Below are 13,359 nucleotides of genomic sequence, written 5' to 3' on the forward strand. Positions count from 1 at the left end.
AACCCAAAAATGTAAAGAACAGTTTATGCAAGAAAACATTACTAAAAAATAAAAATCACTTAGTAACACTTCAGACAGTACATGACCATCTGGGGTCACCCTGATTTTTGTACAATAGAAGGGATTTGTTTTGTACTTTGCAGATAGTTCTAGAATAAAAGTAAGCCAGAATTACTTCATCTGTAGCAGCTTGCTTCTGCTATGGAAAGAATCAGGTTATATATGTATATTACCTCCTCTATCATAGTGTCCTTTGCAGCAGTGAGTTCTTCCTTAGTTGACTTACTTGCCACCATGTTTCTTAGCCGCACACAGTACTCCCTCATCTGTTTAAAAAGAAAAGGCCATTTTATCACTAATAGGACCACAAAAAGTATAGATTTGCAAAGCCTGTACATGTTAGAAAGTCAAGATTTGCTTTATGGATCTCTATTAAGCATCCATCACAAAAGGTTTGTTTACAGAAAAAAATCCCTATTGATACTACTATTAAGAGTTGGTTCTTTATATTAAATTTTAGAACAATCTAAAACCAACCTTTCAGGCTGGTTGGTTTGCCAGGATTCAAGCTGAAGACTGGAACATGGCAGCCCCAAGCAACACCATTAAACCTCTGGTTTAATTTCACCATGCCTATTTTATTTACCAACTCATCTCTATAGATTTCTGGGGATTGTTGTCCCTTGATCACATGCTCGTAAATTGCCAAAACAAAGCTTTCACTGGAAAGCTTTAATTGCCATTTCATTTTTTGCCACAGTGGATTCAGATCCATGTCTGATTGCCTAAACCTGCTTTCTTCCTTGGTCAGTCACTTCAGTATTTCACATGGCACTGGATGCTTTTCCTATGCAAGCTGGTTTTGGTTCTATCCTAAGCTCTGTATTTTTAAAATCCATACTTGTAAATCTTAGCCACTATACTTGGCATCATGAGAGCCTTGATCTCTTGGTGGATGGCACAGTGGAAAACTAGCTCTCCCTGGATACACGAAGTTTACAGAAAAATCTTCTGCCAGCCACATAGATAGAATTTTTCCTTTGGGAGTTAGAGAAATAATGACCATTGTAAAAAGTGCCACAGAGGACATTTTCAAGCTGCTGTTTGAAATCAAGAGTTTAAAACCCTGCTAGTAGCAGCTATTCATGCACCTACTTCCTCTTTCTTTCCCAGCATTTTAGGGCCATTCCCCCTTTGCCTTTTAACCCTTACAAATGCAGTGTTTGCATAGAAGCAAGGAAGTACCCACACTGGCTTTTAATGCTTTGATCAATAAAGAAAATTTAAGGAAACTAGTCAGGAACATCTGGAGCTTATGGTTTCTTCCCATCGGTCTAACCACTGAGTTTTAGCACAATTTCAAATCCTTTACCTTATGATTCAAAATCTCATTCATCTTTCTGGAGGCCTCTGTGGTGTAAGATTCAGGGAAATTCTTCTTGGGGATAACACCATGTTTTTCTAGAAAGAAAAAGTTGACAAATATTATCAATTGATAATCTTGTATGCAGTGTAATTGTAGCTGTGTCAGTCCCAGGATATTAGAGAGACAAAGTACATGAAATATCTTATTGGACCAGCTTCTGTCGGTGAGAGAGAAGCTTCCAAGCCATACAGAGCTCTTCTTCAGGTCTGGGAAAGATACTCCCAGCATCACAGCTAAATGGATGTTCCACCTTGTATTTAGCTGTGACACTCAGCATCTTTCCCAGACCTGAAGAAGAGCTTTGTGGGCTCAGACGCTTGTCTCTCTCACCTACTGAAGCTGGTCCAATAAAAGATATTCGCTCACCCACCTTGTCTCTGATTGACAATCTTTCTATACGGTCAGTGTTGACTCTGCTCATATCCATGGGAAGCCTTAACTCACCTGATTTCTATGAAGATTGTCTGTCGCAGAGGTTTCTTATAAAAGAAAGAAGAAGCCAAAGGTTATGTTTTTTGTCCGAGTCTTCCTCTGTCTTTGTTAAGTATAAATTCAGCTGGGTTCCCCATAAAGATAGAGTCCTTCAGTGATCAGACATGACAATATGCCATTTGTAAACTTATTCTCCTCAACTAATTGTTATTTAAGAAGCTCTTTCACCAGAAATTTGACTCTTCTTAGATTAAGCTACCAACCCAGTTCACTAAAAATATATCATGTGCTATACCACGTATTTGGTCTTAAGGTGAAATGAAGAACTTCCAAACCTTCCCTTCTCCAGGGCAACAGAAAAAGTGCTTTATCCTCAAAGCTATGAGATGTAGCTTTGTAGTTGCTAATAGAGTAGTAGCAGTTAGGTTAATTAATATTTACATTGTGGTAGCACTCAGAAGCTCCACAGTTCTAGGTGCTGGAACAAAGGTACATAGTCCCTGGACATGCAGCATACAGTCTAAGGAACAGTCTCCTTTCTGCAGTAAGTCTTTGCAAGACAATTAGACAAGAAAGGGCAGGTAAAGGCAGTTACAACATTCCAGAAAACAAAATCCTTTTGTGCAGTTTGTGCTGATTTTAAGCACTCATTACCCTACAAACTTATTACACCAGTGCATAATCCACATGAAGTCAAGCAACCTCTGAATCCACCTATGTGAATTCAACTATATCTTGATAAATTTTTCGCTTAAAGAACAGCCCTACCCTGAGCAGCAGCCTTGTAAAGTTGGCACAGTGGAGTTCCACAGTCATTTTGTCTCATTCCATATCCCATTTGCTCAGCTTGCAAGAACATTTTTCCTGCTAGCCCTACAAACATCCTGGGCTCTGACAGCCAATATGGGTTCTTACCTTGTGCACCAGTAACATTATGCACAGGTATAAGTGAAGGCAATTCCATTTCTCTGGATTATTACCACTCACGGAGTTACACATTTTCATAATCAGGAGACCATCAAGGTGCATGGGTGTGGCTGAGGGCCCCATTTGGCCTGGTCCTACCACAGGCAGTGCACAATAAGGAGAGAACCCAGAGTTCAGGGTGAGTTTATAGGGACAACTGTTAGACATTTTTACCAGTGAATGTTGAGCAAATCTGTTATGGGCGTGGGGGCTGTTAGCCCAGCATTCTGCAATGGGACTCCATGGCTTTGGAACTCACTTCTTCCTTTGAGCATAACAGCAAAACTGGGGAGTTTAACATTTGTTGCCCCATTTATGTTGTTTCTTAACAATTGGGATGCAAGAGTACTTTACAGAGTCTCTTTGACAACAAGTATCTTGTTGAGGGTGCCTAGAACCTGGGATGAGTTCCCTTTTGGGTAGTGGAGTAGAAGTTTAAGTAAATTGGAGATAGAAAACAGTGAGGATATGAATACCCACATGTGATTTCTGTTTTAATCCACATACAAGAACTCATCCCCCCCTTGACTCTCCACTAAATGTTGGTACGATGCTTGCAGGAAGACTGTCATAAGTTTCTGGGTATGCTTCAAGTATTAAGAGTTGAACTACTAGATTAGTGAATAATTAAGTGCATAAATTTGCTCCCACCTGTGGTTTCTACAGCAAGTGTTTATATTCTAAAGTTAAAACTGGTTTAGTCGGATTCCACTCCCTGATTTTAGGTAGTCAAAGCCATAAGAAGGGAGGTAATGACAGAGGTTAGCCCAATGCTTTTAAGTAGATCACATTTGTGGTTTGTTGCAGTCAGGTTTAAGGGGGACAAATTGCCACCTCAACTATGGCAAAACTAAAGGAAAGCAAGTTAATCTTTGACTCAAGACATGGTTCTTAGTGCTTATAATACTAGGTTTTTTTTTAATTTGGGGTATACATTTAAGTTGAGCCTCTATTATGGGGTCTTTAAAAAATTTCCATGCAGCTTGCAGGGATTTCACTCTAGGTGCTGTACCCTTTAATTTCTGTTTAACCTCCTCACTTGTGTAGTTCCCCCTTTCTGAAATTAAATGCTAGAGCATCGGGCTGCTGGGGTGTTTTCCCCACCACAGGGATGTTAATTTGAATTATATTATGGTCACTATTTCAGAGGGATCCAGCTATAGTCACCTCTTGGAACAGATCCTGTGCCCCACTTAGGACTAAATCAAGAATTTGCCTCTCCTCTTGTGGGTTCCAGGACTAGCTGCTCTGAGAAGCAGTCATTAAGGTGTCAAGAAACTATTTCTGCATCCCGTCCTGAGGTGACATGTACCCAGTCAGTCAATATGGGGATAGTTGAAATCCCCCATGGAGTTTATTTTTAGAGCCTCTCTAATCTCCCTGAGCATTTCAGAGTCACTAGCACCATCCTGGACAGGTGGTTGTTAATATATCCCTACTGCTATAAAATTATTATTAGAGCATGGAATTACTATCCATAGAGATTCTGTGGTACAGTTTGGTGTAGTACACTTAAATTTTTACTTCATTTGATTCTATGCTTTCACATATAGTGCCACTCCATCAGTACAATCTGTTAAATCCTTCAGATTGATTTCGTACTCTGGTATTACTGTGTCCCATTGATTATCCTCATTCCTCCAAGTTTCTGTGATGCTTATTATATCCATATCCTCATTTTACATGAGGCAGTCTAGTTCACCCATCTTATTATTTAGACTTCTAGCATTTGAATACAAGCACTTTAAAAAGTTGTCACTTTTTAGCTGTCTGCCATTACATGATGTAATTCAATGGGACTTTCATTTGACTGTTTTTCCATCAGATTCTACCTGTATTTTATAATCTTCCATCCTTTCCTAGGACAGAGAATCTCCATTAATAGACCCTCCCTGAAGGGACGTCTCTGTCCGAACCACTTGCTCCTCTGCACCTGTTGGCTTTTCCTCAGCCCTTAGTTTAAAAACTGCTCTACAACCTTTTTAATGGTAAGTGCCAGCAATCTGGTTCCATTTTGGTTTAGGTGGAGCCTGTAGAGGCTCCCTCTTTCCCAAAAGTTTCCCCAGTTCCTAATAAATCTAAACCCCTCCTCCCTACACTATTGTCTCATCCATTCATTGAGACCCTGCAGTTTTGCCTGTGTAACTGGCCCTGCACATGGAACTGGAAGCATTTCAGAGAATACTACAATGGAGATCCTGGACTTCATATCTTCATAAATGATCTGGAGGATGGTGTGGATTGCACTCTCAGCAAATTTGCGGATGATACTGAACTGCGGATGATACTAAAGTGGTAGATACGCTGGAGGGCAGGGATAGGATACAGAGGGACCTAGACAAATTGGAGAATTGGGCCAAAAGAAATCTGATGAGGTTCAGTAAGGATAAGTGCAGGGTCCTGCACTTAGGACGGAAGAACCCAATGCACAGCTACAGACTAGGGACCGAATGGCTAGGCAGCAGTTCTGCGGAAAAGGACCTAGGGGTGACAGTGGACCAGAAGCTGGATATGAGTCAGCAGTGTGCCCTTGTTGCCAAGAAGGCCAACGGCATTTTGGGATGTATAAGTAGGGGCATAGCGAGCAGATCGAGGGATGTGATCGTCCCCCTCTATTCGACATTGGTGAGGCCTCATCTGGAGTACTGTGTCCAGTTTTGGGCCCCACACTACAAGAAGGATGTGGATAAATTGGAGAGAGTCCAGCGAAGGGCAACAAAAATGATTAGGGGTCTGGAACACATGACTTATGAGGAGAGGCTGAGGGAACTGGGATTGTTTAGTCTGCAGAAGAGAAGAATGAGGGGGGATTTAATAGATGCTTTCAACTACCTGAGAGGTGGTTCCAGAGAGGATGGTTCTAGACTATTCTCAGTGGTAGAAGAGGACAGGACAAGGAGTAATGGTCTCAAGTTGCAGTGGAGGAGGTTTAGGTTGGATATTAGGAAAAACTTTTTCACTAGGAGGGTGGTGAAACACTGGAATGCGTTACCTAGGGAGGTGGTGGAATCTCCTTCCTTAGAAGTTTTTAAGGTCAGGCTTGACAAAGCCCTGGCTGGGATGATTTAATTGGGGATTGGTCCTGCTTTGAGCAGGGGGTTGGACTAGATGACCTCCTGAGGTCCCTTCCAACCCTGATATTCTATGATTCAATCTCTTACCTAACAGCCTAAATTTGGCCTCCAGGACCCCTCTCCAATCTTTCCCTGTGTCATTGGTACCTACATGTACCATGACCACAAGCTCCTCCCCAGCACTACACATAAGTCTATCTAGATGCCTCAAGAGATCTGCAACCTTCACACCAGGCAGGCAAGTCACCATGAGGTTCTCCTGGTCATCGCAAACCCAGCAATATAGGTGTCCAATGATTGAATCATATATTACTCTATTACCTGTCTCTTCCTAATAACTGGCGTTCACTCCCCCGGAGAGGTATCCTCAATGCAAGAGGATACCATGACATCTGGAATGAGGGTCCCAACTATGGCATTGTTTCCCTCTGCTCCAGTTGGATGTTCTCCTTCCCTGAGACTTTCATCCTCCTCAACAGCACAGAGGCTGCCAGACATGGGGTTGGACCATTCTATTGTGTCCTGGAAAGTCTCATCTGTGTACCTCTCTGCCTCTTTGCTCCTCCAGTTCAGCCACCCTGGTCTCCAAAACCTGTACATGGTCTCTGAGGGCCAGGAGCTCCTTGCACCGAATGCACACATATGCCACCTGCCCATAGGGCAGGGAATCATACATACTGCATCAGTGCAATAAACTGGATAGCCCCCACTCTGTTGCTGGACTTCTGCCTGCATTCTCTTTTTACTCCTGCAGCTCATTCCTTTGATGTTTTAATTTTATCAGGGGGTAGTTTTGGCTTTAAGTTTAAAGAATGTTCGGTGTATCTAGCCCCCAGCTCATGCTTCCCCTGCCACTAGCTGTTCCTGTTTGCTAGCTCCTCTGGTCACTTAGGAGGAGTTGCATTAATTCCAAACTAGGTTTTGAAAAGGAGAGGGAGGAAGGCTGCAGCATGGAGAAACCAACACAACACAGGAAAGTTCTGTTAATCTTTCAGTTTGAGGTCTTATTTGTTACTCTGATTAGTACCTCTAACCTAAATTGACAGGTTTCAGAGTAACAGCCGTGTTAGTCTGTATTCGCAAAAAGAAAAGGAGTACTTGTGGCACCTTAGAGACTAACCAATTTATTTGAGCATGAGCTTTCGTGAGCTACAGCTCACTTCTGGAAGTGAGCTGTAGCTCACGAAAGCTCATGCTCAAATAAATTGGTTAGTCTCTAAGGTGCCACAAGTACTCCTTTTCTTTTAACCTAAATTGGTTTAGCATTGGCAGCCTTTATGCAAGTTGTTTCAGTCCATCAAGCAAGAGAACCACTTAGTGTTACGTAATGACATCACTTATGTCAAGTGAGTTGTGTGGGAATTCTGTCACTATCTTAAATGGATTATTTGTCCTTTACTATCACTAGATTGCTGTGATTAGTGGAACTACAAATAAATACTACTCATTAAAGTAGTCTAGTGTGCAGCACTGTACAATCTATGATGCCTGTAGGACGTTGGGCTAGCAGTATAAAAATAATACACGGCTGTAAACATTAGTTACTTCACTCCTGATCTTTCAGGAAAGAGTAGAGTTTCAGGAAGCCCTTTCAGTCACCATTTGTCTTACCAACAATATTAACCAGCATATCCCACTGTCCTCCATCATTGGTGGGGTTGGAAAGCAGGAACTGCATCAGCCTGTCTTCTACAGGCTTGTTTTTCTGAGCCAGTTCCACAAAGGCATTTAAAAAATAGTAGCAGCGTTCAATCTGGAACAGGACAGATAGGGTAACTTAATCTTTGCTTCTAACATGCCATCTGTTACTTCATTCCTGGGTGTATGCACTTCTTTGCAAATCTCACGGGAGGCGGGGGGGAAGGAAGGGGACGGATGACACCTCCCCCGTCGACTCCACTTCAGCCTCTCGCCATGGTGAAGTACAGGAGTCCACGGCAGAGTGATCAGGGATAGTTTTATCGTGTCTACACTAGACACAATAAATCGATCCCCGATAGATCGACAACTACCTGCCGATCTGGCGGCTAGTGTAGTTGTACCCTTAGTTATTAGGGCTAGCTGCTCTTAAACAGCCACTGTTGGAAGCAAACAAGTGAATTAGCTTCCAGCAGTGTGTCACAGGGACAAGAATAAGGCAGCTTTAGTGGAAAACAGCATTGTTCCCATCAAGCTTCCTACACAGATCCTTCAGCGGACTTCAACATCTTGAAACAAAAAATGCTACTCTTCCAAACAAATTTAAAACCCCCCACCATTTTCTCCTCAATCAAGGAACACTTGCTCCCCACCCACATCTAAAAATTGTGCTTGGAAAGGACTTCTGAAGACTGCTTTCAGTGTTTCTCCTTGGCACCTTAGGAAAAGTCTGAATGTCTGGATAGAGGGAAATCAGACTGCCAGTGTTGTTTGCATGAGTAAAACGTCCCCCAAGAAGAGTCTATGACCAGCACTACTGTACCTTATCCCAGTAGAATAGATATGCTTGGCTAAACTCAAACTCTTCAATGTTAAACTTCTTCATGACAGGAAGACGCATCACATTCAGACATGAGAAGATCCAGCATCTCCCTGAAAGAGAGCAAAGGAACAAGAATTAAACTGTCCAGCTTTACAAAGATTTGCACAGGCTATATATAAACACAAGGTTTATATGGGGCTTTTCAGACTCACTCGTTTACAGTATTAAACAAAAAAAATTCTCACACACAGATCAAGTGGTCAAATGAGCAAAGAGATCTTGGCATCCCAGATCCTGATTTCTACCCCAGCTCTGCTGGTGACTCCCATCTGATCTGTGAAAAACCTTATTGAGTTTAAGTATCTTTGGTGACCTTTATATTAAATTAATGGTTTCTGTATTATTGTGGGACTGGATGATCAAAGGACTATACTGAACAATTTGGCAGACAAGAATGGACTTTAGACAAAGTGTTGAGTGGTTTGCCTGGGGAATCTCTAGGAGGAGATGAATGCAAATTTTCACTTCCAGTTATCCAACAAACCTAGCCTTTTGAAGTTACGCCTGGAGAGAGACCCACTGGGTGCTGATTATCAGAGCCCTTATTGGAGGGTGGGTGCTCTCTGCCCAAGAGAGATGACAGTTAAGGAGCCAGGAGCGGGTGCCAGCAATGGACCATGGAGGAGGAATACAGGTGAAGTTGCCCTGAACTGTGACAGTCACTTTATTTCTCTTTATCTCAGTTTCCATAGCTATAAAATATACAATATGTATCTATTCATAGGGAAAGTTGAAAGGATTTTTTAAGGAGCTTTGAAGATGAAAAGTAATAAATAAGGGCCAAGAATTATTAAAAGCCAAGCTGAAAAGGGCTATTTCAAACTGCTCTTGAATGTCATCACAGATCTGAGATGTCCAATATCAAAAGACAGTGGTGAAAACCTCTCATACAGATTAATCTAGAACAGAGGTGGGCAAACTACAGCCCGCACCTGATGCTTCAGACATTTTTATCCCGGCCCTCGCTTGACCCGCTCCAGCCGGGGAGTGGGATCAGGAGCTTGCCTGGCTCCACACGTGCCGTGACACCGCATGGCTCCTGGAAGTGGTGGCATGTCCTCCTTCCGGCTCCTTGACATAGGGGCAGCCAAGGGACTCCACATGCTGCCCCCACCTCAAGTGCCACCTCCGCAGCTCCCATTGGCCGCAGTTCCCGGCCAATGGGAGCTGCGGAGGTGGCACCTGTATCTTTCCACAGAGATACAGTGGTCAGTACACAGAGCCGCCTGGCCGTGCCTCTGTATAGGAGGCAGAGTGGGGGCATGCCGCTGCTTCCAGGAGCTGCTTAAGGTAAGCGCTGCACAGAGCCTGCACCCTTCAGCCCCTCCCATGCCCCAACTCCCTGCTCCAGCCCTTATCCCCCTCCCACCCTCTGAACCCCTGGATCCCAGCCTGGAGCACCCTCCTGCACCCCAAACCCCTCATCCCCAGCCCCATCCCAGAGCCTGCACCCCCAGCAACACCCCCGCCCCCACACACCCCAACCTCAACCCAGAGCCCACTCCTTCACCTTGAACTCCTCATTTCTGACCCCACCCCAGAGCCCGCACCCCCAGTTGGAGCCCTCACCCCAATCCCCAATTTCGTGAGCATTCATGGCCTGCAATACAATTTCCATACCCAGATGTGGCCCTCAGGCCAAAAAGTTTGCCCACCCTGATCTAGAACCTCTGCGTGGGAGGAAGCTACTGGTTCTGAAGAACTTTTCTTTGTCTGCCAAATCCATTGTAGGTTGAGTGACAACTTAGTAATTGCTTTTAACATTTGAAGGTAGAAAAAGATCAGTCTGATTATCAATCTACGGTCTTAAACCAAGAGACTTTAAAACTGTCACAGGTCCAGTGACTGAGCAAGGCTCTTTTGGCACCAGTCCAAGACCGCATCCAATTTCAGATCTCAGACCAATCTTATTTCCAAATTAGGGAAGAGTGCCATTTCTCTGAGTTCTCTGTTTGAGTAATTTCAACCTCAAAGGGCTTTGTCTATCGGTCACTATTCCCACAAGGCTAAGGAGTAGAGGTGATACAGTTTGAACTCAAACAGCAAGAGCTCTTCCAGGTGATGTTTCATAAATGAGAAGGCAGTTTAAAACATAGTACCAGGCATCCATTGTAAATGTAACCTGGTTCATAGACTTATGCTGCCATAATTAATAAGTTTCAGAGTAACAGCCGTGTTAGTCTATATCCACAAAAAGGAAAGGAGTACTTGTGGCACCTTAGAGACTAACCAATTTATTTGAGCATGAGCTTTCGTGAGCTACAGCTCACTTCATCGGATGCATACCGTGGAAACTGCAGCAGACTTTATATACTTCATGATCTCTGTGTGTATATAAAGTCTGCTGCAGTTTCCACAGTATGCATCCGATGAAGTGAGCTGTAGCTCACGAAAGCTCATGTTCAAATAAATTGGTTAGTCTCTAAGGTGCCACAAGTACTCCTTTTCTTTTTATAATTAATAAGGGTTTTGTTTTAAGAGCAGTCAAGGAACAGCCTATCTGACAAGTCTGGGGCTTGCAAAGAATTTCCCTTACCTGAGTTTTTCTGGTTAGTGACTGGCTTGCCTTCTACAGGCACGGTATGCTGGAACACGTGCACCGTCTCCTGCACCACTTGCCGATTGAGACACACTTCCAGTGGGTCACTGGTGGTTGCAACATTTCGAGCAAGCAAGAACTGTGGCGTTGACGCCAGATTTTTGGTGAAAGCCGCTATCTTTTCCAAGCTGAGCCCTGCTGAGCAAAGCAACGCACGTTGCATCACACAAGCCGAGCGAGGCAGCCCTGGCATGTGTGGTCAGAGCCCCGAGGGGTCACACTACCTGAGAGCATGGAAATGGCTAACAAGGTACCTGGGGAACTTCCCTGCTGAGGGCACCCAAGAGGAGCCCAGGGCCAGACACCAGCTGGTCAAGCTCTGCCTGCAGCTGGGTGCCCCCACCGTGCTGGTACCCCTTATCCTAAGTGCCCCTACCCCCCAGGTCCCCCTGCATGCCCCCCCGCGGGTCCCAGCTCTCTGGGTCCCCCTGCATGCTCCCCCCACCCCATCTGCTGGGGACTGGTGTCCCCGCATGTCCGTCCCCCGGTCCCGGCTCTCTGGGTCCCCCTACATGCCCCCCACCCCATCCTCTGGGGACCCGTGTCCCCGCATGCCCCCCCGGGTCCCGGCTCTCCGGGTCCCCCTGCATGCCCCCCACCCCATCCTCTGGGGACTGGTGTCCCCGCATGTCCGTCCCCCCCCGCATGCCCCCCCGGGTCCCCCCGCATGCCCCCCACCCCATCCTCTGGGGACTGGTGTCCCCGCATGTCCGTCCCCCCCCAGGTCCCGGCTCTCCGGGTCCCCCTGCATGCCCCCCACCCCATCCTCTGGGGACTGGTGTCCCCGCATGTCCGTCCCCCCCCGCATGCCCCCCCGGGTCCCCCCGCATGCCCCCCACCCCATCCTCTGGGGACTGGTGTCCCCGCATGTCCGTCCCCCCCCAGGTCCCGGCTCTCTGGGTCCCCCTGCATGCTCCCCCCACCCCATCCGCTGGGGACCCGTGTCCCCGCATGCCCCCCCCGGGTCCCGGCTCTCCGGGCCCCCTTGCATGCCCCCCCTCCCCCTTCCAGCGGAGCAGCCACCGCGCCCCCAGCCGGCTCCGGTCTCGCTTACCCGGGACGTTCATGGCGGGACCGGCGGCAGCGGCCCGGGCAGAAACAGGGCGGCGGTGGGGACGGAGGAGGCTCTTATAGCCCCGTCACCGGAAGTAGGAAGCGCAGCCGAAGCCGGCGAGGCGGGCGGGAGGACGGCGCGCGGAGACGGACATTCCACGCCGCTGGCGTTGCGCAGGCTCCCAACGCGGGCGGGGCCCCCGCCAGGCTCCACCCGGGCCCAGCCCTGTCTTGCTGTTAAAGGGGCCGCGCCCAGCACCTCCCGGCCCGCAGCTCGATTTGTGCAGTGGGGGTGCCGAGAGCCATTGAGCCAGACCGTGCCCCCCCTCCCCGTGTGTGATGGAAACCACTTGGAGCCAGGGGGACAGCAGCGCCCCCAGTTACAGCACCTAGGCCTGCTGCAGCCTCCCCCCACCCTGCCAAGCAGCGCAGGGTCTGGGCTGGGGCGGGCAGAGACCCCTGGGCATGCAGCAGCAGAGCCAGGGCTCAGCTCTTCGCCGTGCAGCCTCAAACCACCCACCCAGCTGGGTGGGGGTGGCAGGCACGTAGCTATGCCCTTTTAGGGTTGCCCCTAGGCCCTGCACAGGGACCTCCCCTGTTTCTGCATCGCTGTGGAACAGGTTCCAGAGTTGCTGAGTGCTGGGGAAAGCACCGAGAAACACCCCTGTTTTGGGTAACGACCATAATGAATATCAGGAAGTGGGGTGGGGCGGAAGTGCTAAGAAAAGTCCCTTATTTTTTTAAATACGGTGTTGGCACCCCTACTTCGCAGGAGAACTGGGGCGTATGCCTGGACGGAAATGAGGCAAGCTTGTCCAAACAGGCCAGCAGCACAGCACTTTACAGACAGCTCTTTTTCCAAGCGTTCATTGCTATGATTTAATTTAAACAGTTGTGAACAAACAAATTCCCAGAGTTTTAAACAGAACATCAAAATACCTTACATAGATTATTTAAAAAACAAACCAGCATTCCCTACAATCTGATGTCTCGGACTACTGCCATGCCACCAAATTTTTCAAAGTTGGTCATTCTCAGATAACCTTACAGTTCAGTGAGCCACTTTTATATGCCTCATTGATGTCAACCTTTAGCTCCTGATTGCTCGCTGGCAGGAGGAGCGCTGCCTCAACTCTTTCACCTGTACAGATGTAGGGTATCAGAGACTTCACTGGGATGTTAACTCCATGACTCCTGGATCCAGAGATGGGTCTCTGCACTTGTCACAGTGCTGACGATTTGGGTGTGTAGTTATGCAAGTGAAATAACATTTGACAGAGAAGACAGT

The 13,359-nt window shown here is 46.7% G+C and overlaps 1 protein-coding gene across 2 annotated transcripts in view; it reads right to left on the bottom strand.

Annotated features, from left to right (window-relative positions):
- The window catches only part of BLMH (bleomycin hydrolase), a 31,777-nt gene extending 19,575 nt beyond the window's left edge, over positions 1 to 12,202 (bottom strand). Inside the window, exons 1-6 of one of the 2 annotated variants that reach the window (XM_084650909.1) lie at positions 12,073 to 12,202; positions 10,956 to 11,153; positions 8,360 to 8,469; positions 7,510 to 7,651; positions 1,373 to 1,461; positions 234 to 326 (exon numbers count right to left, since the gene is read on the bottom strand). In XM_084650909.1, coding sequence (XP_084507035.1) covers positions 234 to 326; positions 1,373 to 1,461; positions 7,510 to 7,651; positions 8,360 to 8,469; positions 10,956 to 11,153; positions 12,073 to 12,085 — 645 coding nt within the window. In that variant the 5' untranslated portion in view covers positions 12,086 to 12,202. Of the gene's footprint in view, positions 1 to 233; positions 327 to 1,372; positions 1,462 to 7,509; positions 7,652 to 8,359; positions 8,470 to 10,955; positions 11,157 to 12,072 lie in introns of both variants that reach the window. The other variant, XM_084650908.1, reaches the window with a different exon arrangement.
- Between the last annotated feature and the right edge of the window lie 1,157 nt (positions 12,203 to 13,359).

This window comes from Lepidochelys olivacea (genome assembly GCF_965140295.1).
Source record: "Lepidochelys olivacea isolate rLepOli2 genome assembly, chromosome: 17".
NCBI classification, from domain to species: Eukaryota; Metazoa; Chordata; order Testudines; family Cheloniidae; genus Lepidochelys; species Lepidochelys olivacea.